The sequence below is a fragment of the Odocoileus virginianus genome, unplaced genomic scaffold, assembly GCF_023699985.2.
Source record: "Odocoileus virginianus isolate 20LAN1187 ecotype Illinois unplaced genomic scaffold, Ovbor_1.2 Unplaced_Scaffold_6, whole genome shotgun sequence".
Lineage (NCBI taxonomy): Eukaryota > Metazoa > Chordata > Mammalia > Artiodactyla > Cervidae > Odocoileus > Odocoileus virginianus.
Genome location: NW_027224268.1, coordinates 3,591,806 through 3,617,233, shown reverse-complemented (window position 1 = coordinate 3,617,233; position 25,428 = coordinate 3,591,806). Strand labels below are relative to the sequence as shown.

At 43.2% G+C, this 25,428-nt stretch overlaps 1 protein-coding gene across 3 annotated transcripts in view; it reads left to right on the top strand.

The window, feature by feature from the left end:
* Positions 1 to 14,342: 14,342 nt before the first annotated feature.
* PRPS2 (phosphoribosyl pyrophosphate synthetase 2) overlaps positions 14,343 to 25,428 on the top strand; it is a 28,891-nt gene continuing 17,805 nt past the window's right edge. For 2 of the 3 annotated variants that reach the window (XM_020908851.2, XM_070462616.1), the window contains exons 1-2: positions 14,344 to 14,611; positions 19,769 to 19,952. In XM_020908851.2, the coding sequence (XP_020764510.1) occupies positions 14,490 to 14,611; positions 19,769 to 19,952 (306 nt within the window). In that variant the 5' untranslated portion in view covers positions 14,344 to 14,489. Of the gene's footprint in view, positions 14,612 to 19,768; positions 19,953 to 25,428 lie in introns of all 3 variants that reach the window. The other variant, XM_070462617.1, reaches the window with a different exon arrangement.

Here is a 25,428-nt window from a genome sequence, read left to right as displayed (position 1 = left end):
AATTGAGACAATTGCTATTCTGTCAAAAACTCTTCTCTATAAAAAATATTAAAGAAAAAAAAGCTAATGAACTGCATTGCACAGGGAAGTATACTCAATATTTTGTAATAGCCTGTAAGGGGAAAAGAATCTGAAAAAGCTGGACACCTGAAGCTAATACATATTTCACTTATTGTTTCTTTCAGTGATGTCTGTTAAGATCATATACTGTCAATTTTTAAAACTGGGGGAAAAAACTCCAAAGGAATAGCATCTTATTGTCTTGAATTAAAGATTACTGCATGCAAATCAGACCTTGAACTGTCTTAATAAACCAGTATTTGACTAAAATTACATTACAAAGATAGAAAAATTCAGAAAAAATACTGAGGAGACTTCTACAGAGAGAAACAAGGTTTTACCTAGAAGTTTTCCTTTCCACAGCCCCAACACTTTTTTATAAAGAACAGTTTGAATTGTGCCTCTTATTTTGAATGATGAAGGATAAAATTGCCTGTCACGAACTGTTATCAAGCTTCCTTCTGGAAGCTAATAAAACATTGTAAAGAAACTATATATCAATTTTAAAAAAAGAAAAGAAGCTACACTAAATGCACTGTGATGTCCTGGATCCAATCCTGGAATCGAAGGAAAAAACCAAAAACATAATGGTATAGGAGTGAAATCACATCAGGTCTGGAGTTTAGTAGTAGTGTTGAAACAATGTTAGTTTTGACAAGTGGGCCCCAGTTTGTAGGCTCTGGATGTGAGCAGAGACTCAGTGAAGGCTTTCTGGGAACTTTGATGCAAGCTCAATAACTTTTCTGTATATCTAAAATGATTCCACGACACAGGGTTTATTTTACAATGAACTACAGTTGACCTTTGAACAACATACAGGGGGTAGTGGCCAGACCCTCCTCACAGTTGAAAATCCACATATAACTAACTTCTAGTTGACCCTCCTGATCTGAGGTACCTCTTCATCTGTGATTCAATCCACCCGTTACTGTGGTATTTATTGTTGAAAAAAATCTGCTTAGAAGTGAACCCACACAGTTCAAACCCGTGAACTGTATATAAAAGAACAGGCGTGAAATACATGCACTCAGCTATAAGACACACATTGAACAAGCCAAATGTCCATAAGCGTTATTGTAGTATGTGGCACAAATACTAACAAGGCTAACAAGAAACAAGGGCTAATGTACAACTGAGTTCAGGTCGGGGGGTGGCTGAAAGTGAAAATTCCAAAAAAGAACAATACATTGGGTTGGCTAAAAAGTTCATCCAGGTTTTCCACTAAACCTTACAGAAAAACCCAAACAAACTTTATGGCCAACCCAATATCTTCAGACGATTGGGTAAACCAGTGTTGGTAGGCCAGAAGGTCTGTTAGGGAAAGCTGTAGGTGACAACTCTGAAAGCAAATGAGAGTGCACTGGTATGGAGCAGGATTCCGTGTTGACACAGCAGATCATGGCATCACTCATTGCTCTTAAAATACCCTTCATAATCACAGGAAGGCTTCTGTATTCATCTGTGGCCTGCCAATTTCCTAACTTCTGATTTTCAATGGCTTTTCCTTCACCAAGTTAATGAAATACAGGGTGTGTACTACAAAGATTAAGCATGACTAAAGGGCCAGGAGAAAAGGAAAAAACTGTAGCTGTAAGACATAGCTATGCACACGTACATGACTGTGTAGTCTCTAAATCTACCTCGAGCCAGATTTCTCAGTACTTTGGACTGGATACTTCGTTGTGGGGGGCTGTCCTGTGATGTAAGATGTTTAGCTGTGTCTGAGACTGGTCTCTGCTCACTAGATGCCAGTATTAGCCCCCAAAACAGTGTCACATGTCCCCTGGGGGGAAAAGTATCCCTGATTGAGAAACACTGGCCAAGAGAAATGCATATTTATGAGGGAGTGTACTGCACAGTACTGGTGTTTGAGTTGTTAGAACTACCAGGTAAAATCACAGGCCATAACTGTTTTTGTAGGTCATAAATGGTTCAATATCAGTCATTTCATGTCTCAACCTGAAATGGCTGTACTTTTCTACTAAATGGTAAATAGCAAGATAGTAGCTGCTATAACTACTAACAATCATTAATAACATGCATTCTAATATAAACTTAGTGCCAGATTTGGCCATGTCATTGAACGTCCTGAAAACCAATCGTCAGGGTGGCTGTGCGACTTGGTCAGCTAAGGGAGATATTAAATATGTTCACATCCCAGCTAGAAAAAGTGGCTGGAAAATGTTTTTATTAATTTGCTATTGCTTCATCAGAAGTTGAAAGTGGATTAAGCACTGAGAATAATATGTTTGCTATTAACATATATTCTCTGCTGATTAGATAAGAAATCCCCAGACAGTATGGCTCTCTGGCAGCTTTGAAGGCAGGTGGGGATAGTGCCAGTGTAGGCTGCCTGGCTGGCTGGAGCAGGGAGTGTTGGTGGCCCCATGTCTGAAGAGCCATGGTTCTCACAGTCCATACCATGTCGAAAGTTCTGGTATCCACAAGCTGAGTCAGCTGAGATGTGGAGCACCCAGCCTGATGGTCCCTGGGCCACAACAAATCCAGGAGCTACCCCTGGGGCCCTAGTGATACCCATTTAAGGGGGACATCATTGGATGAGTTGGATGTGGTTCCTTGTGTCAAATTACAGCTCAGACAGGGGCATCCTTTAGCTGGTCATAGTTGCATCAAACAAAAGATCATGTGGACAATTTCTAAAAATCAGGAACAATTTGGAAGGTATTAGAAAATTAAGGAGCAAGATGGTACCCCTTAGGTTACTTGGTAAGCACTCTTGGATGATACAACTTAGTTTATTTAGAGACTAAAAGGGAACACATTTATAATTTTATATATGTATGATTTTTATAGTAGTTTTATTCCATTGCAGTTGTAAAATACGTTCATCTCACCAGTGACCTATCGTCAGATATTTTACATCCCACGAGTTTCTGAAGGACAGCTTACCCTACCCATTATTTATGAATGAGCAATTGTCTTCTGTGTTTCAATGTTTAAAAACAAATTAAACTTATACACAGATAACAGAGAGTTCAAATCCTTGCCCACCTCTAACTTTGGCCGCTTTACTTTTTCTAAATTAAACTGATACAATTTATACTTGATGCTTTGTATTTCACATATGATGGGTGTTTATTAAATGTATTTTATTGGATTAAATTAAAGCACCTGCAATTTAAGGGCCTAAATATTCCAGAAGAACGCGTTTGAACTAAAATTTGTGATCATGGCTTGTGGCAGCTTTTTCTTGCTATGATAGTGTAACCTTGAAGGAGTGCCAATGAGTTAATAATTGACAAAGTATGGCTCTTTCCCCAAAGACACTTGAGCTGAAGCTTTTTCAAGCCTGAATAAGGTCACATTATTCCTCTTTTAAAACATTAAGACAATCACTTCATGCTTTTGAGGACTGATGGGCAGATAGTTGTTGTCATTCAGTTAGCATTCAGGGAAATAAACATCTTTTTTGTTATAAAACTATGCTCATAAATCAGATTCTTACATATGATAAACCTTTGGAAAGTACATGCTGAACTCATTGACGTACTTTAGAATTTTATTGTGGAGAAAAAGGCTTCCAAAAGTATTCATTTTATCTTTTAAAGAAAATAAACAGTTTTCAAAACAAAACACTTTTTCTTTAAACACCAAGAAAACGTTGATTTCAACATTTCCCTGCCGCCTTTGCTAAAATAATTAGGTGGCATAAACAGTTTGTATCTGTTTAAGTGACTCCTCTGAGCCTGAGAAACAGGAGATCTGTAATATGGTAGCATAAGGAGACACTGTATTATATCACAGCCCTAATGGCATGACTGATGGCAGGAAGAGAGGATGGTGGTCCACAGAACTAAGCCAAGAATAAAGTGACCCCCAACTAACAGCAGAAACACCACTAAATTGGGTGCGATTTTGGGGTTCACTATCAATTCCTCCAAAGAAAAGCAACTCAGTATTCTGGGGAAAGAGGAGAGAAGGATCCAGAGAGACAAAAAGTCACTGCTAGAACTGGAAAGATGAAGGGTGTGTTTGTGCACGAGTGTCCCTTATTACGGATGATCAGAAAAACATGTTTTGTTGAGTTATTCCTTATCACTCTAAGAATTTTCTAGGGGTCATTTGATACTATAATAATTCCCGTTTTATCCCTGGAATGTTTATGAGAGTGACTGTGTCTGCACAGCATAAAGAGAAGTGAATCTTTAGGAGGATGCCAAACGACGAGGGGATTTTTGGTTGCTGTCTGTGTTGATCATGTCAGTTGCAAAATAATTATGTTTTCATTTCACCATGTGTTTGCTCTATCCACATGCTAATTTAAGGAGTATTGGTTGGAGAATATTTCTAAGTTCTTCCCAGTCTGTCTTCTTTATTCCCCACAAAAGGAAGAAAAAAAAATTATGAGAATCTGTCAAGCAGTGTGCTAGATGAAGGATTGGCAAACTCCTTATGGCCTACAGGCCAAATCTAACCTGTCCCCTGTTTCTGTCCAGCCTCCGAGCTAAGGATGGTTTTTACACTTTAAAATATGGAGGGAAAAATATATTTTGTAACATAACAAAAGTTAAATTTCAGTGTCTATAAATAAAGTTCTATTGAAAGGCACCATGTACATTTATTTACATGTATGACTGCTTTTGTGCTACAATTGCAGGCTTAAGTAGTTGTAACAGAGACCCTATGGTCCATAAAGTTGAGAATATTTACCATCTGGCCAACCCGTGTGCTGGACTCTGAGGATAAATCTGTGACCGAGACTGACTCAATCCCGGATTGTGTTACTTATGGTCTAGTCAATAGGCAACATGCAACTGCAGCCAGCACAATGACAACTCTGTAGTAAGATAAATGCTATGAAGGCAGTCAGCACAGGGAGCGAGGAGGTAAAGAAAAGTAGAGTGGAAGTGAGGGGAGCAAAGAGAATTGTGGTTTGCGGGGAGATGAAAGAAGTGACATTTATAAACTGAGCCCAAGAGAGCAAAGTAGCCAAACCTGTGATGGAGGAGTCAGTTGAACGAGCTTCCTAAAGAAAAGAAGACACATGTGAAAAGGTCCTGTGGCCAGAGGGCTGTTTGTGGTGTAGGCAGGAGACCAGAGAAGCTGAAGGTCAGTGAGGGCATGTGAAGTTGGAGGGTTAAACAGAGCCAAATTCCAAGCACAATGGGAAGCCATTGACAGATTGTAAGCAGGAAAGTGACGTGATATAATTGGCTTTGATTTTTTTAAAATATCATTCTTATTGTTGTGTGGAGAGGGACCGGAGAGGCAAAGATCTTAGTACGAATATCACGGAGGCCAAGGCTGGAGCAGACTGGTGGCTATGGTGATGGACAGAAGAGATCAGACTTGAGATTGAGACTTTACAAACAGAACCAACAACCTCAGCACATGAAAAGCGATGAGAAGATCAGAATCAAGGACTGGGGGAGTAGGGGGTGGAGGAGAGAAGGGAATTTTAGCCATAGGAACATACTTTCAGCTGTAAGATTAACCAGGTCTGGCCATCTCATGTGCAGCATGGTGATTATATCTAATATTGTGTTGCCAAAAAAGTTCATTCAGGTTTTTCTGTAAGATGTTATAGAAAAACCCAGATGAACTTTTTGGCCAACCCAATGCTACTGTATTATATACTTGAAACTTACTAGGAGAGTGGATTTTAGTTGTTCTCACCACAAGAAGGAAATGGTAATTATGTGCTGAAGGTGTTAGCTGACACTATAATGGTCATCATTTTGTAATATACAAGTGTAACAGACAACCCAGTGTATATGTCAAGCTTACACAAGGTATATACCAATTATACCTCAACAAAGCTGGGGGTGGGGGGGGGGAGAAGACTTCTTATCAAAGAGTCCCAGCTTTTTCTGTAAATACAGTGAATATTGAGGCCTTAAAGTCACATGATCTCTGCCACAACTCTTCAAATCTGTTCTCGTGGCACAAAGCAGCCATAGACAGCATGTCAGTGACCATTTTCACCCACATGTGAATGTGTAAAGCTTATTAACAAAACAGGCTGTGAACAGCATTTGGCCTTGGTTTTCCCACCCATTATAGAGCTGGATGTTCACGCCTAGCCCTCAGGAGAGAGGTCTGAGCTGGAGATGTGAACATGTAAATCATCAGGATTTTCCAGGTCACGGGCCTGGATGATGGTAAAGAGAGCTTGTAGAAAGATCAAAGGAGACAAGGCAGGCCGAGGCATTCCAACAACATCCCAAGAAATGTTGGGTGGGCAGAATCATCTTTATCAAAATTGTATTACTGTGATTTCTTTAGAAGCAGGAGATATTATCATAAGGAAGAAATACCTTTTTTGTACATCACATTGATCTAAAATGGAAAGCCATATTCAGTTTCTCCTACTGACATGATGGAGTGATGTGAGAGGCAGTGGGTACAGTAGTAAAAGCTGCCTGACTCCACTACATAACTGTGGGACCATGGGCAAGTTACCTAACCTCTCTGTTTCCCAGTTTCTTTGCCTGTGAAATGGAGATGAGAGTCATAAGACCAACCTCCTTAGGGTTGAGGTGAAGGCCTGCCATGTAGCAAGTGCTATATCAGTTTAGTTCAGTCACTCAGTCTGTCCAACTCTTTGCAACGCCCATGGACTGCAGCACGCCAGGCCTCTCTGTCCATCACCAACTCCTGGAGCTTACTCAAACTCATGTCCATTGAGTCAGTGATGCCATTCAACCATCTCATCCTCTGTCATCCCCTTCTCCTCCCGCCTTCAATCTTTCCCAGCATCAGGGTCTTTTCCAATGAGTCAGCTGTTTGCATCAGGTGGCCAAAGTATTGGCTGTATGCATGTGCGATACTATTCCTTATCTCAGTGACTACCTTATTCTAGAATGGGTTTTGCATCAACTTGCTTTTTTGGTCCTTACTTAATTTAGACCCTTCCCTTCTCTATCTGTCTGGCTCACAGTAAAATGAAGCTCAATTCATTTTAACTGACTTTGTGTTGCTCCTCTTGTCAGAAAGCTCCCCCACTGTCTCACCACCCTGAAAACCCTCTATCCGCTTGAAGAATCTCTGGCGCTGCCATTATAAAACTTCCTCACGGGAAAAAAACAAAAAACCAAAAAACTTCCTCACGCTCCCATCTATGCCCTGGTTGGGAATTCCTGTGCTGCTTAACTTGCTGGATTCCTCTACTTGAATTATGTATGCCATATCCAGCTCTCTTAGGATCACTGAGGGCATTGGAGTCTTTATCTTTGATCTAATTTCCAGAAGTGACTGATCTGACCTACATGAAAAGGAGATTCCCCTGGGCAGCATCAGATTATATGTAATTAACCAAGAAATCAGCTAATTTTACCTTCACCTCTCCTCTCAAGAAAGCAAACTCTCTAATGACCAATTTTCACAGAAAGGAGTTAGTTTAATATTCGTCTTCCTTGGGTCCAAGTGAGATTGACTTATATTCCTCTTTTGTTTTGATTTTCATTTTATTGCCTATAAGTCTGGACTTGTTGAGTTTTAGAAAATTTGTGTATTTCAGCCCATTATCCTTCCATGACTTTTTGTTGTTCTCACTGTCCCACCTTTGTAACCACTTTAAGTAAGAAGTAACAACTTTAAGCCAGCTCCCTGATCCTGCAGACATAGTCCTCTCTCCTTGGCCTTGGAAAGAGCTGACACAGGGTTTCCTGGCTTGTGTTGTCCGTCCCTGCTCAGGACCTTGGCCATGCCAGACCTCCAAGGACCCTGGTTCCTTTCAGTGGGAGATAACATTCTTACTGAACTCCATATTCTTAAAACTGGTCATTAAAAGGAAGAAAATGAAACTCTAGTCTTGATTTTCTAGTACAAACTATATTTGAATGTAACTATGTAGCTTCAGAAGACAAAGGATGCTCTTTTTTACTGGAGAATTCCAGTGAATATTTGTAGACAGGAAGGGATGACAGAATTAGAAAATCAGCATTTGCCAGAATAGAAAAGAGCCTTATAATGAAGGAATCAGACTATCACCACCTTAAGCCAGGGTCATCCTCAATATCCCTCATAGGAGGGCAACTTGACATGTTAATATGTTAGATGTGATCATAGTATTGGAGTCATAAAGAAATGGCCTTTTAAAAATATCTCTTGAGATATAATTCACACACTATTCATCCTTGTAAAGTATAAAATTCAGTGGCTTTTAGTATATTCATAGAGTTATACATCTATCTCCATAATCAATTTTAGAACATTTTCATGACTCCCAAAGAAACCCCACAAGCCTTAGCCATCACCCCTAGTCCCTCCAGCCTCCCACCCCTCAGCTCTATGTAACCTTTAATGTACTTGTCTATAGATTTGTCTGTTCTAGGCATGGAATCATACAATATGTGGTCCTTTGTGACTGGCTTCTTTCACTTGGCATCATGTTTCCAAGGTTCATCCATGTCATCACATGGATCAGAACTTCATTCCTTTTTATGGCTGGATCAATATCCCATTGTATAGAAAGATCATGTTTTGTTTATCCCACTCATCAGTTGATGGACGTTTGGATTGTTTTCACATTTTAGCTATTGCGAATAGTGCTTTTATAACCATTCATGTAAATTGTTTCTCTGAGTACCTGTTTTTGGTTCTTTCAGCTATATACTTGGGAGTGGAATTGCTGGGTCATGTGGTAATTTTGTGTTTAACTGAGGAACTGCCCAACTGTTCCTAAAGCAGCTGTACTGTTTTACCATCCTTCAAGCAGTATACAAGGGTTCCAGTTTCTCCACATTCTCACCAACATCTGTCACTGTCTTCTCGACTATAGCCAACGTAATGGGTGCGAAGTGGTATCACTGTGGTTTTCTTTTGCCTTTCCCTGATATCTAATGCTATTGATCATCTTTTCATGTGTTTATTAGCCTTTTGTTCATTTTCTTTGGAAAAGTATCTGTTCAAACCCTTGGCCTATTTTTCTCACTCTTTTAACGGACTTTTTTTTTTTTTTTAAGAGCAGTTTTGGGTTCACAGTAAAATGGAGTGGAAAGTACAAAGAGTTCTGAACATACCCCCTGCCTCTTCAACTATCAACATTCTGTGCCTGAGTGCTGCATTTGTTACAACTGATGAGCCAAGGTTGACATGTCATCCTCAGCCTAAGTCAGTAGTTCACATGAGGGTTCACTCTCGGTGTTGTGTAGTCTATAGGTTTGGACAAATCTATAGACATGTATCTACCATTATAGTATCATACAGAATAGTTTGCCTAAAAATGTCCTAAAAATCATCTGTGCTCTACCTATTAATTCCTCCCTCCCCCCAACCCCTGGCAACCACGGCTCATTTTACTGTCTCCGTAGTTTTGCCTTTTCCAAAATATCACACAGTTGTAATCATATACTATGTAGTCTTTTCTGTTTGTTTCTTTTACTTAGCCATAGGCCTTTGAGGTTCCTTTGTATCTTTCCATGACTCCATAGCTCATTTCTTTGTATCACTGAATACATACTGGTATATATAGTTTGGATGTACCACAATTTATGTATCTATTCGCTTACTGAAGGACATCTTGGTTTCTTTGAGTTGTGGTCATATTTATATGTCCTAGATACAAGCCTTTCATCAGATACAGGGATTGAAAACATTTTCTCCCATGTTTTGGATTGTCTTTTCAGTTTCTTGATGGTGTCTTTTGAAGCACAAAAGTGTTTAATTTTGATGTCCAACTTCTCTGTTTTTGTTGTTGTTGCTTGTGTTTGAGTGTCATAATAAAGAAATCATTGCCTAATCCAAGGGATGAAGATTTATACCTATGTTTTCTTCTGAGAATTTTATAGTTTTGGCTCTCATATTTAGGTCTTTGATCCATTTTGAGTTAATCTTTGTTTATTGTGTGATATCTATATCTTTTTATAGATGCAGACTAAATAATTTTGAGGTCAGTATGCAACGACTGTAATATAGAACACTTGAGGAAAAAAACCAGATGAAGCAAATATAGCAAAAGTGTGACAGCTGCTCAATCTAGGCGATCAGTCTATGGGTGTTCATTATTTAGAAAATATTTTTCTTTAAATAATAGAAAGTAAAAGGAAGAGATATCAAAATAAAAATTGGAAGAAATACTTGATTATGAGTGAAAAATGCCACTACTCAAAAAATAAACTTACATTCATTTTAACTTATGCTTTAAGTTATTTATAAGCATTAGCATTTGATAATTAGCTGTAAATTATTTGTCAGACTCCTAATAAAGACACAGGATAGAATGGATGAACCAGTGTGTCTTGGCACTGCTCTTAATCTAAAGGACCATTGTTCTAGAGATCCTGTCTCTAATATGGCAACTGCTAGTCATCTGTGGATATTGATTACTTGAACTATAGTGAGTCTAAATTGAGATGTGCTATAGGTGAAGTGTACATCATGTTTCAAAGACTTGGTATAAATATGGAAAAATATCTCAATAATTTAAATATTGATTATAAGTAGTAGGAATAATATTTGGGGAATATATTTGATTAAATAGTGTATTAAGACAACTTCAATGGTTTCTTTTTACTCTTTTTACATATGGCTACTAAACATGTAAATTACAGACATGGTTTGCATTACATTTCTTTTGGACACCACTGTTCCAGAGAACAAAGGACTGAGCTAGAAGGCCTGCATTCTAATCCCCTTGCTACCTTATACTAGCCATATGACTTGAGCCATTTCTTCCATTTCTCAGCCTTAGGATAGTGGAAAATAAATGCATTCAGCAAATACTTAGAGCTCTCACTATATAGACAGAAATTGGCTAAAAGATTGGCAGGAAATATAAGGTAAGAAACAGTTCACAAACTCAAATCAGCGTTTTCCCGTTTCAGCTGTATCCATGAGTCAGTGAAAATAGAAGTCAGCAATGGAAATACCTTATCATTTTAATTTTCTCCATTAATATTTTCTCCTAAATAATATTTTACAATATGTTTGTTGTCTGAGATCATATGTAAACATAGTAGATGTTCTTTTCATCCTCTGAATCTTGAGTCTTTGAACGTGTGTCACGTTCTCCTGGAGGCTTCCTCAACCCACATTCTGTCCAAGAAGTCAGTGTACTGGAGTAGACATCTGGTGGACCTAGTTCTCATGCCTTTATGTTGTCCCATACCACTTGGACACTGGGCTTGGTCATGTGACTTGCTTTGGCCAGTGGGACCTGAGCAAACAGGATAAAAGCTGAGGCTTGATAAGCTCTCACTCACTGAGAACTCTTTTGTGACCCATCTTGGAATCCTGCAGCCATGCTGTGTGTGAGGAAGCCCAAGAAGCTCCAAGGAGAGGTTCATGTGGAGGAAGAAAGGGATGGTGGTTCATTCAGACAAGTGGTTCTCAACCTGGGGTGATTTTACTCTTCCAGGGACATTTGACAATGTCTGGAGACACTTTTGGTTATCACAGCTAGTGGGAAGTTGCTACTGGTAGAGGCCAGGGTTGCTGCTAAACATCCTACAAGGAACAGGAAAGGGCCCACAACAAAGAATTACCCAGTCTAGATGTCAGTAGTGCCAAGGCTGAGAGAGCTGCTCTAGACCAAGGTTTCCCCACAAATTGGGTGTTATGGATCAGGGATGAAGTGGCTTGGGAGAGAAAGTATTCACATTTAAATAAAAATCAGCTTTTTGGACAGTCTGCTACTCCTAGTAGTTTTAGGTGGCTCAGATCCATCCCAGTGGTACATTTCCCCTTGTTTATGCTCAGCATTTAAGCAGAGTAACTCATCAAAGTGTTGTGTCCACAACCATCTTTATTAGTTGCCCCAACTCAGATATTGCTTCTCCCTGGTAGTACTGAAGCTGTGGCTTGTGACACTTCAATCATAGCTTCCAAATGCCCAACTATGAATGGACTTTGAGGACCGGGGCTTTAACTTCTCCCGTTTTACAGAGTCCATATGTTTTGTTATCAAAGAACTGCAGCCCCACCATGCTAACAAGAGGCCACTCTCTGAGAAGAATGTGTATATATTTTTGTCTGTGAGAGAAATTTTAAGGACATAAAAATTATAGTAATACTGTTGGTAGTAAATTTTATTAGGTGAGCTTAAAATAATTACATTGGCAAAGTCATTCAATGAAAACTTTAAACATATGGTTGAGTATGAGTATGAATCTCATTGCTACAGTGATTATCCATAAAATACATAGATAAAAAGTCATTGCAAGTAGGGTTTTTCCTCCTAAAACAATAGAGCACATACACATCTCCAGGCGGAATGAAAAAGGGTCAGAGGTGCTGCCAAAATTAGTGCCTTGGCCAATGTTTTGGTAAGAAGGCAGATGCAGGAGTTTAAAAGAAACACTTGATGTGCTGGATAGTCTAATTCACAGACTATATGGACCCAGATGAAAATTTCCAATGGTATGAATAATTCCAACAATCACCCACAGCCCAAGAATATGAAGTTGAATTAGAGCAGGCTACCACCCGCCTGCAAGTGGCCTTCTCTTATTGGAGAGTCAATTCTTGGCAACATAAGGTAAAACCTAGCCATTTATCCACCCTGTTTAATTTGTGTACATCGAGACCGTTAAACTGTGACCAGCATCATGAACACATAGGCCCTCTACCCCCGTGTAACAAACACACTTCTTTCCCCTACATCTGGTTTGTGCCCAGAGGTTGGCTTTGGGACTATATTTGCTTCTTTGCTTGTTGTTGTTTTGTTTTTAGAACTTTTGCTTATTTATCTTTTTAAAATTGCAATTTAGTTGATTTACAATGTTGTAGTAGTCTCATATAGCAAAGTGATTCAGTTATATATATATTCTTTTTCACATTCTTTTCCATTATGGTTTATTACAGAATATTGAATATAGTTCCCTGTGCCACAAACATTCTTAAATAGTGAACTACTGCCATGTCCTTTAAAAAATATTTTGTTATTTTTTAAAATTAATTTTTTGTTAGAGTATCGTTGCTTTACAACGTTGTGTTAGTTTTGTATTTGCTTCTTGAGAAAACCTTTCTGCTCTGTCTGCAGGGAGGGAAGGGAAGGCAGGGCCTCCAGGGATGTGGAGGGCTGTGGCTGGGAGTCACCTGGCCGTCTTGTTCCTGGGGTCAAGCCTTTGAGAAAGCAACAGGTAGGAGGCTGTGAAGCTGATACGAGGGGCACCAGGTCGACCTAAAGATGGGGAATCTGGAGGGGCCTTGGATCCATCCAACATCGAAAGCAACTTCGCCCCTTAGCTGCTGTCAGGGCTCAGATGATTGCTGATACTGTGTCTTTTGCAAGGACCCCAGGCAATTCTGCTCTTTAACGAAGGACTGGATGGTAAAGAATTTAGTCTTTGTGGGCCAAGAGGCAAAATGAAGAGGCTATTATGGAGGTACTTAAATAACAAGAGAGGAAAAAACTTCACAATGTTTTTATTGATGAAATCCAAACTTAATAATACACTTTTTTTTTTTTTTGCAGTAGGCACCCATTAATAAGAGGAAGGAAAATACTTCTCTTAATCGGGGTTCAATGGCATGGTAGCTGTTATCATGTACATGCAGAAGTGGTCAAGTGTAAAGTGATGCTTCGCTCTCTGGTACAAATAGGCAGGATGTGGATCTGGCCTGCAGGCCAGTGTGCAGACCCTTGTAAACTGCCCTAGGGATCTGCAACGGGTTTGGGGGTACGTCAGGTTGGGAGGCGCTCCTGCTGGGAGGCATCTCCCTCCCCCCTCCCCGCACCCTCCGTCTGTGCACAGTTCAGCAGGTTCACCGACTCTCCCCCGCAAAGCTGGACGGAAAGATCAAGATTAGAGCCTGGAGCTCTCCCACGGAGCCAGGCCACCCAGGGTTTCTCATCCTACCGCACTCGGTGTGCAGCAGCCCCCGCCTCGCCACACCCTCGGGGCTCTTCTTCCTGCTCTCCCCCCGCCCCGCTCTCCCTCGCTCCTCCAGCTACCCGTCCAGCCTCCATCCTCTCAGCGCCTCGCGCCCCTCCTCCCCGGCCCCGCCCCTCCAGTTCCTCCGCCCCTCCTCCCCGGCCCCGCCCCTCCAGTTCCTCCGCCCCTCCAGTTCCTCCGCCTCCAGCTCCTCCTCCGGGTCCTGCCGCCGCACTTTCCCACTCCGCCTCCTCCTGCAGTTCCTCCTCCCTCAAGCCCTCCCCTCCAGCTCCGCCTCCGGAACTCACGGCGGCGCTTAACCCACGCTTCCCACCGCGCGGCTCCTCCTCCCTCAGCTCCGCCTACGGGACCGCGGCTGCGCCTTGCCGCTCCTCCGCCCCCCTCCAGCTCCTCCCCCGAAGCCCGCGGCTGCGCTTTCCCACTCCTCCCACCCCGCAGCTCCGCCCCTTGAGCGCCACCGCCTCCACCTCCTCCTCCCCAGGCTCCGCCCCTCAGCCCCGCCCCCTCCAGCTCCTCTTTAGCTCCGCTCCTCCCAGGTGTCCGCCAGTCGCGCTTTCCCGCTCTCGCCGCAGGTTGCCGAGTGACCGCCGCTTCAGCCGCCTAGCTCCGCTCGGAACTCCGCGCCCGACCATGCCCAACATCGTGCTCTTCAGCGGCAGCTCGCACCAGGACCTGTCCCAGCGCGTGGCCGACCGGCTGGGCCTGGAGCTGGGCAAGGTGATCACCAAGAAGTTCAGCAACCAGGAGACCAGGTGGGGGCCGGGCCGGGGAGGGCGCTTGGCGCGCGGTTGCGCGACCCGGCTGGGGCCGGCGTCTGCCTGGGACCCTTTCTGCGGCCGCCCGCTCCCCCTTCCGGGGCGGGCCGGCCACGACGCGGCCTCCGCGCCACCGCCGCGGCGTCAGTGAGAAACCGAGGAGAGCGGCCCCAGCCCGGAAGAGCGACCCCCCGGGCGGCCCGCGGGGCTTGGTGGGTGCAGTCGGCTGGAGCCGAATCGAGTGCGGGGCACGCGGGCAGGGACATGGCCCGCGGCGTGCTCGCCCCGGGGTCCGCGTTCCTGCCGGCCGCGAGGCTTCCAAACCCAGGGCGCGCTAGGAAACGTCCCGCCCACGTCCCCAGTCCGGGCGGCGCGCTGGGTTCGCCCGGGGCTGTGGAAAATGCAGCTGCGCTGCGCTCCCGGAGGTTTCTTCCGAGGGCTGTGAGGGTCCGCATGTTGAAAGCTCCGCAGGTGACAGTCCTGAGTTGCTCGGGTGCCGGGTGCCGGCTCCTGAGTTACCAGCAGGTGTGGTCCTGCAAAGGGTTTAAAGAGCCTGAGAACTTCAGGGCTCACGTGCTGGGATCCCGTGTGCTAACTTTTCTGCCTCAGAGATGATGGACTTTTTTTTTTTTTTTTTCCTTCTCCAGCTTCTTCATCGTCCTGGGACACTGCTGTGTCCAGCAGCAAGGCCATGGCTTGAGTGTAACTGCTGTCCCTCATGTCTCAGGTCCGCAAGAGGTGGTGACCTCCGTTCAGTGAGGTCAGGCTGGTGGCCCCCTCAGAAGCCGGGCCGGGAGCTCCTTTCTTTCCACTTACCTGCGTCCACGCAGCTCTTAACTCATTTCAAGTTGGTCCCATTCCTTCCCCCTCCCCCCTTAAATATCTACCACTGTACTCAGTTACTGATTTTTTTTTTTAAGTTACTGATCATTTTGATATCTTTGGCAAAGACCCAGTTCAGCCAACATTTCCAACAAGCAGGGCTGGAACAAGTGTTGGTGAGCTGCAAAACAAGACAAAACAAAAAACAAAACCAAAACCCCAAAAACTCCTTCCATACCTCCTACCATTTCAGAAATGAACTTAAAATCCTAAACCTAAATGTAAAACCTAGAACTGAAAATTTCTAGGAGAAAACATGGGAGAAAAATCTCGATGAGCTTGGCATAGGCAGATTGCTTAGTTACAGAGGAGTGGTTGTTATGACAGAGAGAGATGGTGGTGTTTGCTATTGAGTCACCTTTTTAGGCTGATAAGTGAAGACACATTTGTGAATGAGTAGCAGGTAGTATTAATGCGCAAGTCTTTCAGCTAAAGAATTCCGCTTTACAGAGTTCCATACAGAAGTCTCCTAGGATGGCCAGGGCTCTGGCGAAGGATAGTATATTTAAGTTTGAATATGACAATATTTAGCAGTCCTGTTCAAATTACAGTAGCTTTCAGAAGAAAGGGATAACAGTTTGTGTTCCAGAGGTGGTGTCATATAGGTCAAGAAGAAATTATTGTTTCTGAGTATTTTATAATTACCAGGTAATTAGAAATCGGTGTCAGAAACCACTCACCATGAAGTCTGGGAATTGCTGTATACTTATATTTTATGTTTTTAATATCTAGACTATTAGAGGTTAACTTCCTAACTTCCCTCTTTCCCATGAACTGTCTCGGCCCAGAGGTTGAGTTTTTACAAATAGGCCTCCCTGTACCAGATACTGTGCTGGTAATCTGGTTTTTACTGTGTGGTCCTAAAGATGAAAAGCAGAGGGCAAAAGGAAGAGAAAAAAGCTTCAGTTTAGGTCCAGGGGCCCCTTCCTAAATCTCTCCCTGAGCCAGGACCATAAATCTGGTTTGGCGTCTGTTAGTCCTCAACTCCTCCTATTACCCATTTGAAAAACACTGTCTAATTGGACACAGAGCCTCATGATTTTATCTTCTCATCTCTAAATCATTTAAGCTCCACAGGGAGATGTCAGTTCCAGCTTTCCAGTTGACCATTGAAAGGCTGTGATGACGTCCTAGAACAGCGTGGAGGATGGCACCCTTTCTGTTGGTCAGCTAACCTGCCCAGAGTGGCTACCTGGATTGTAAGACCCAAAGTCCTGGTTATCTGTTGTGTATGATCGTTATTTCTTTGACTCTCACACTGACTTGAGCAGGGCTCAGCAAGGAAGGCTTCTTTCTGCCCCACGTGTTGGCATCTGGGGCTGGAGAATCCACTTCTGAGCTGGCTGGCTTGCATGGCTGGTAAGTTGGCAGTAGCTTCGGCCTGGGAACCTCTGTACCTCTCCCCACAGGCCTGCTGGGGCTTCCTTATTAGAGCGTGGAAACTGGCATCCAAGCACAACGACTTCAAAACACAGGAAGTCAGAGCTCCCCATCTGTGAAGGCCTGGACCCCAAAGTCAGGGAATTGTCACTTCTGTCACATTGTGTTGTCAAGCGCAGAGTCCTCCCAGATCCAGGGGGAGGGACCGTAGATTGCCCTTCTTGGTGGAAAAAGTGTTAGTCTGTGGCTGTCTTTTAATTACCACACCCATTCGTTGTTGGCTCAGATAAACTCATCAGCCTTATTTCAGGATCAGTGAAGAGCAGTGGATGCTGCCTTCTGCCCACAGTTTTTGAAAGACCTAGAATAAAGATCAGTCGTGACCATCTATATGAGTGGGATCAGGAATAGCTTTGGGAAAAAGTTGCCATGGTGATCATACGTAGTTTCTGTCTTCCCCATGGGGATTGAGGTTGTTCCTTAGAAAAAATAGGGCAAAGAAGTTTATCCCCCTGAAATTTGGGGCTAAACAATCATAACATCAGGAGTTGTTGGCACACTTTTTCTGTAAGTGGCCAGATAACATTTTAGGCTTCATGGGCCCATAGCGGCTCTGTTGCTGTTGCAGCTTACAGTTCTGTGGGTTAGAAATCCATCGTGGGTCAGAGTTCCTTGTGGAGGCTCTAGGGCAGGATCCATCCGTTGCTTTCACAGCTCTTAGAGGCTGCCTGCTTTCCTTGGCTCTTGGCCCATTCTTCCATCTTCAGGACCAGCCACATAGCACATCTCTGACCCTGCTTCGGCTCTCAGATCTCTTTCTCTGACCTCTCTTCCTCTGCCATCTTTAAGGGCCCTTGTGATCTCATTGGGCCAACTAGAATGGTCCAGGCTAATCTCTCTTGTCTTCAGGTGACCTGACTAGTAGGCTTAATTCCATCTGCCACTTTGCTTCTCCTTTGCCCTGTAAATGAACATATTTGAAGGTCCTGGGGATTAGGACATCGATGTCTTTGGGAGGCCGTCATTCTGCCCACCACACTCTTCTCAGCCCACGGGCTGTAGATTGTCCACCTCTGAGCTATAATACTGGGATTTCTTGATCAACTTCACCTCACGTTTGATGTGATGTTCACAAAGGAATTACGTTTAGCTCCTTAGTACTTGAGCTCAAGAGGAGTACATCGACCTCTGTCACATGCTCATCCTGAGGCTGGCGTTGTACTTTTTCCATCCATGGCAGAGCACAGAGTATGTGGGAGGCTGGCCCACTGTGATCAAAACTGTTTCCAGATCACGTCAAATTGAAAAATGGCATTTTTATCTTCTAATTATTCTACTTGAAGTTAGATAGAAGCTTCCATTGGTTCTGATAGACTACTATATGGTATTCCAAATACCATTTATATTTCCATTTTCTTTAGAAATAATCAGCTCTTCCAATAAAACAATACTATTGGGTATAATTGACTTCTGATCGCAAGAGAAAGGGCACAGCTAATTGTATGTGTATGCCAGTGTTGTATTGACTCATTCTCTCGTTGAACCCCCAAAATCCTACACTTGAAACTTCCTGGCAGGCAGTTTTCAAAGAGTTAAGCTCCTGTTTGCTTTTTTCAAGACGCTACCAGAGGATGTCCATCAGCAAAACTAGCAAGTGCACCAAGAAAGGGTACAGAAAGTGGGAAATCGAGGGTAGGAGACGGGGGAAGGGAATTCCCAGGAGACAGCTGTCACAGGCAGGAAGAGAACCCAGGTCAGCCAGCTTGGGGGCGAGCCTCGAGCAGGCCATGGAATAGAGATCACACGTGAGGCCTTTGACATTGACATTGTAGGATTTAATTTGTTAGCCCGGTATTGAGGCTGCCGTTTGTATTGGAAAACTTAGTAGATGAAGAGGTAGGATCATTTCCTCCAAGGCGAACAAACCCCCCCCCCCCCCCCCCCGCCGCCGCCAAAATTGTGTACAGAAGGGCACCGTGAACTTGGTTTTCAGTTTACTGTATGGCTTGGCTCTGAATGGCACCGACACAGTTAAAATGTAGCTCTCAGATTTGGTTGGCAGATACTGATCTGTGTTGGGAGGATGGCAACATGAGATGGGAGGGCTGCGCTCAATGCAGGGGATGGGATGGGGAGGAGACAGGTCAGTCTTCATGGTCCAGAGTGAGAAGTCAACCCATGATGCCTAAAATGAAAAATCCAGATGAAGCAATCCAAGCATTAGTGAGGGACTTTGAAGATAAATATGTCAAAACCACATCAAGAGATGAAATTGGCTGCCTTTGGGCTTATTTTATTTGCTACAGGCCTTACAGAATGGTTGGAATTTTTAAAGCAATGTGTACGTGTAACAGTAAAAAACTAGAATACAGTAAAGTTAATGTAATGTAACAGGCCAGAGACAGTTTCTAAAGAGCCTATTAGAGTCATTCGTATATGAAAAAGGTCCCTTTATAGGACGACCTTTGGCTGGCTTCTGGGAACTTAGTTTGCGCAAGGTTTCCCCCATTGCCCATGGGAAAGGGTCCCAGTGAAAACCACGTGCTTAACACTGAGTCCCTGGCCCCCAAGAAAACCCAAGGCAATGGAGTCTCCGATGAGCTTCCCGGGGTGACAGGGCTTCCCTTATGTATGTGTTGTCACAGCTGGTCGCTGGGGGAATTCACATGTCCTCTGTGACTGCACTTGGGTGAGAAGCGTTGGAAGCTTGTGCCTAATCTGCCCAGACCTTGCCCGTGTGCCTCTTCCGTTCGCTGATTTTGCTCTGTCTCCTCTCAGTGGAAGATGTCCTACCCGCAAGGACCACCGCCTGCTGAGTACTCGCTAGTCGCAGCCCTTAGGGGTAGGCACAGGGAGGCTTAGCTATTAACAGCGGCACCTTCCTTTCCCTAGCGTGGAGATTGGTGAGAGTGTGAGAGGGGAAGATGTGTACATCATCCAGAGTGGCTGCGGTGAGATCAACGACAACCTGATGGAACTACTTATCATGATCAACGCCTGCAAGATCGCATCGTCCTCCAGGGTGACCGCTGTGATCCCGTGCTTCCCCTACGCCCGGCAAGACAAGAAGGACAAGGTATGGGTGCGGGGCTGCCGCTGGAGGAACCTGCTCTGGCTTGATGGCTGCATTTATTTTCTCACTTCATACCTCCGACTCCCTGGGAAATGTTGGCTTTCTACTGTTGTGATGGAGTAAACATGCTTTCTTGCCTTTATCCAAGGTTTATCTTTGAATCAGCCGTCATGTTTGTAAATATAGAAACAGGTAAAGAGTATTTTTGCGGGTCTGAAAATACACTTACTATAGTCCTTGTAATGAAACTGGTATGTGTCTTTGTGGTGGGGAGTAGAACTAAATACATAAACAGACACACACTCTCTGGTGAGTGTAAAACGCTGGTGGAAGTCCCAGGCAGACCCCTGGATTGTATCCATGTCAGAATCCAGGTTGTGATTTCTTCCCTTAAGGCTGCAAAATGTTACCATGAAATACTAGGATAAGGACGCACCATCTCAGCATTATTTCTTACAGCTGTGTGTGTCTACAGTTCTCTCAGGATACTAAGTTACATTTATAACAGTAACCCTTTTTAACCCTCTAACAGGAATGAAGTTAGTATTGTTGAGTTATCCTTTTTGCAACACTGGCATTGTAGGAGGGCCTGTGAGGTTGTAGAAGAAACCGAAGAAGATATGGTCTCTGCCCTCAAGAAAAATCGGGGAAGGTGGAGGGGAACTTGCAAAGGGGTCATATTACTCTGCTAGGGCTGCCGGAACAAATGACCGTAAACTGGAAGGCTTAGAATGATGGAAATGTGCACCCTCATCATCCTAGAGGCCAGATGTCAGAGGTCAAGGTGCCAGCAGACTGCATTCCCTCTGAAGACTCCAGGGGGAGCCTTCTTTGCCTCTTCTGTTTCTGCGGGCTCATGGCATTCCTTGGCATCTGGTAGCATCATTGCCATCTCTACTCGTCTCTGTGTGTGCTTTCCTCTTTTATAAAAGGATAGTCATTGGATTTAGGGAGCCCCTTAATCCAGAATGATCTCATCTTGATCACCGTCTTAACATCCACAAAGACTTGATTTCCAAATGGGGTCACAGTCTGAGGTTCTGGGTGAAAGGGAGTTTTGGGGTTACCATTCAACCCTCTATGGGAGCAACACTTAAGCTGTTGCCCTCCTTGAGTTTTGTGAATAGATGGTCAGTTCCAAGTGAATCCTTTTAGTTCGCCAGCCACACTGTTGTCCTGTGATGGGATAACTAGTTACAATGAGAGAAACTTTCTCCAGTACACCTCCATTTGTTTCCAGAATTGCTTTTCTGAAACAACGCAAATTTCTCAACAGTACATAAGATTTCCCTCATGTGAAAAAAGTCTGTTTATAAATATGGATTCCTGTAGCAAGGTCCCTGTAAATTTTAATGTCAACTCCTTCAGGTGTGGTTTCCAGACTCGGCTGAACACAGCTTAGTCAGTGAATTGCCCACTAAAAATTTGATCTCCAGAACTCCACTCTGCACTTGAAATGTGACTCAGCATGTATGTTAGAAAGGGTCAGCAGGCTTTTCCTGTGAAGGTCTGCGTGGTCTCTGTGGTAACTACCAAGCTCTAGTTGTGTGACAGAGACAAACGATGTATGTCTGTAAAACACTTCTTTTTTTTTCCATTTATTTTTATTAGTTGGAGGCTAATTACTTTACAATATTGTAGTGGCTTTTGTCATACATTGACATGAATCAGCCATGGATTTACATGTGTTCCCCATCCCGATCCCCCCTCCCACCTCCCTCTCCATCCCATCCCTCTGGGTCTTCCCAGTGCAACATTTCTTTATGGACATTGAATAGCAGGTAATTGCCATTGCCATGAAATATTGGAGTGTGTGTAGTATGTGGGGAGGTGTGTGTGTGTGTCCTTCACTTTGTGACTTGGCTTTAGCTGATGTGTAGGTCCCGTCTGCTCCTGTGAGGCATATGACCTCCCACGTATCATTTGTCAAGCTGCTTTTATTCCAAACTTGATTTGCAAGTTTTATGTGCATTTTTAGCTGCCAAATTTAAATTGATATCTTTTGTTCCATCAGTGTAATCTGTTGTCCTAGCTCTTCCTCCCATTTGTGCGTTTCCATGGGATTATTCAGCATCTTCATTCTTGTCTGTGTCCTAGAGAAGCTAATATTCTGCTACATCTCTCTTCTACATAACAGGAGGTTTAGTAAATTCTGTATTCTGTCATTTGTCATCAGGTTTTCCTTTTATTTCTAGTAGCCCTTGCACTTGGCACTAAGATATTTGATACATTACTGCTTTTTCAGTAAATTACTCCTTTTATTATTACTTGGCCATCTCCCACTGGGTTAACAGTTTGGAAACCTAGCTGGTTTTTTGGTTTTTTGTTTTGTTTTTTTTTACTCTAGCTTTCTTTTTAACTGACACAAATACTGAGACCCCTGCATTTTTTGTTTGCAAGTATCTGATTGGAAGTTACCTCTTGTTCCAAGATTGTATTTTCAAACTTTGTTTCTTCCATTTGATCGTCATGAAGTCTCTGTTGTAAAGACACCTGCAGGGTCTGTGTGGTTGATCTCCTGCTCCCACAGGGGATGTGAGGTTGCTCCTGGCCTCTGGCCTCCACTTGCCATCGTGCTGGCCAAGAGCCCTCCAGAGCCCCCAGTGGACTTAACTATCCCCTGAATCTGCTTTGTCCGACTGCCTCTTGATCCAGCTTCTATTGTTGGACATTTAGATGGGTTTTCTTGTGGAGGCCATTTTGAGCCCCAGTTTCTTTCTTTCACTGTTACTTAGTCACTTTGCTGGCAGTATATTTCTTGGAAACAGTACGGTGGGTACTTTTCTTTTTTACCTCAATCAGACAATCCCACAACTTTCTGAACTTAACCACTGGTAGAAGAGCCAAGGTGATCACTGTCAGCAACACAGAAGCAAGGCCACGAAAGCAGTTGAGAGTTGGCACCAGCAGCAGCAGAAAGAACACAGAATTCAGAAATGGCATGCTGTATTGTCGGAGAAAAACTGATAGCAAAAAAGGAATCATAGAGGGCTGTTTTTCAAAATTTTCAAAGTTATGATCTGCTTTCAATGATCACATTGTTTCTTTTGACTTCTTAACTGGGAAAATTGAGGACAGTTGTGCTGACACAAATTTTTATAGTCTTGTCCATTTTTAAAGCTTGTGAAGTTTGCACTTTTTATCAGGGCAGCAGATAATATGCTGAATGAAATCTGGACTCTCTGGAGAGTCTTTGTCCAGACTGGTCTGGCTCACAAAATATTTGACCTTAACCATTTCTCATTAGGGGAGTCAACCGTTTTATTTGCAGTTGCTGTACCTTGACTAGCTTTGTTGAAATGCCATACTAATTTTTTCTCTTTCTTGGCCATAAAGTCAGTTAAAACTTGTGAATCATTTTTCTTGCAAGAGGCAGTTGGGTGTTAAGGCAAATCATGAAAGATGGCCCGAAAATTAACTTCTCAAACAGTTTGAAGGAGAGGAGAAAGTGTGGGTTTAGAAATTGCTCCTGTGCTCCAGCTCTCAGAAGTAATGGCTTGACGCCAAGGAGAGACAGAGGAATCTTTTTGCAGGTTATCAACTTAGACGGAGTTCATCAGCATAGTGAATCGCATTCCCAGTGGTGGATTTGTTCTTTTAATTACCCTGGAATTTTGTTAGACTAAATAACTCTCCCAGTCAGTGAGGTGAATGACTAAGCCTTGGAAACTCGGTGTTCTACAGATCCTGTTATTAAATATTTACTGAAGAACTGTTATATGCAAGGTACAGAGCTGGGGTTACAGGTGATGCAGGAATCTCCAAAATGAATCCTTTGCGCTTGAGGGACACACAGTCTAGTTGTGAACTATGCATTCTATGTAAACTATCTTCTGATGTCCATCTTTAAGCAGGTGGCTTACAGTGGTCCCACGTGGTGGGGGCCAAATGCTGTGTCCCTTTATAATGGACAGATCATTCCTCTCTGGAATTCTCCAAGTGCCTTAAAGTTTGGAGATTGGAACCAGAGATCTGGAGGATCAGACATACAGGGTCTGCAGAGATGGGGGCAGATTAAGGGTAAGGTGGGACTGTGGGTGTAGATAGCAAGGCTTACAGTGTTCTCCAGAAGAGGGAGAGAGGGGGCCCAGAGCCCACTCTGGGGAGGAGCCCTCCTTGAGGCAAGGGTGCAGGGCAGACCACTTCTAAGTAGCTAGAGCCGCACTGGCGGGGAGGGCTCTTTATCTCAAGGGCAGCGTGGAATGGAGCAGGGGAGTTACATGATGAAAAAACCTGAGTTAGTTGAGCAGGTTGAATGATTCACAAAAAATTAGAAAACTATTTCCCCATCATCTCATTTTCTGGAAACATTTACTGTTAACATTTGGGATGTTTCCTCTCATTCTTTGTGTGCGAAAAAAAAAAAAAGTGTGTGTGGGGGGGTGTGAATTATCATTAAAATATAATAGATTTCTTTTTTAGAAAAGAATGATACTAGAGAAAATAAAAATAATCGGTTCACATTGTGATTTAATTCCTGTGTGTGTTTTTACAGGAGTATACTGTGTGCGTGTCTGTGTATTTAACAGAGATCATTTATTACTATTTTGAATGAAATCTTTGTTTTCAGCTTTAAGATATAATTGAAACTTATATAACATAACATTGTAAGTTTGAATGAAATCTTTTCAGCTTACATTTTCTTTTTTGTTATATGTAGGAATGCTTGGTTTATAGCAAAGTGCTGAACTCTTTGCCTAGGCCTAATCATGCCTGTATAGTCCCTTGGATTGTTTTGACGTGGGCAGAGTTCATGTCCATCACTTACGCTGTGGAAGCTAAAGCTATGAAGAACTTAGGTACCTTCAAGAAGACACAGTGTCACACTGCGGTCTGTTTCTCTAAATATCAGCTGATCCATCACCTTAAGCTGTTCTTTCTTCCTTCTGGTTTTTGTTGAATTCTAACAGCCTTTGCTCCTAGCTGTAGTGCGGAAACTCAGCGTTAAGGACTGGCCTTTGGGGCCCCCCGCTCTGCGTCCTGGACCAGCAGCTAGCCACACTAGGCTCTGTCCATCATGGATCCGAGTGACCGCTCGGCCTCCATGACGGCACACAGGCTCTTGCTGCGCCACTCGTCTCCCGCTTCTGCTGACCTCGCCTTAAGAAGCACTCTCCTCAGAGGGGCCTCTGACAACTAATGTCTTTTACTTCTTGTCCTTCATGCTGTTGTCTGTGTCTCTCTCTGTCTCCCTCTCACTTTCTCTCTCGGTACCTTTTATTCTACCTAGTTGTCACAATTGGAATTATATAAATTATGATATGACATGTGTTTATCTTTAATTATTTGCTTCTTTGACATTTGTTTTCTGTACCCAGTGTCAGGCACACTGCCTCCCAAAAGTAAATAATTAGTATTTGGTGAATAAAACTGGGAGGAGTCTCTTTTGCTGTTATAACCTATGACTTTCTTTATTAATTAAATAATTTAAATTACTGAGTTCAAATTATTGAGGAATTAAGTTGTTAATGTTACTTCT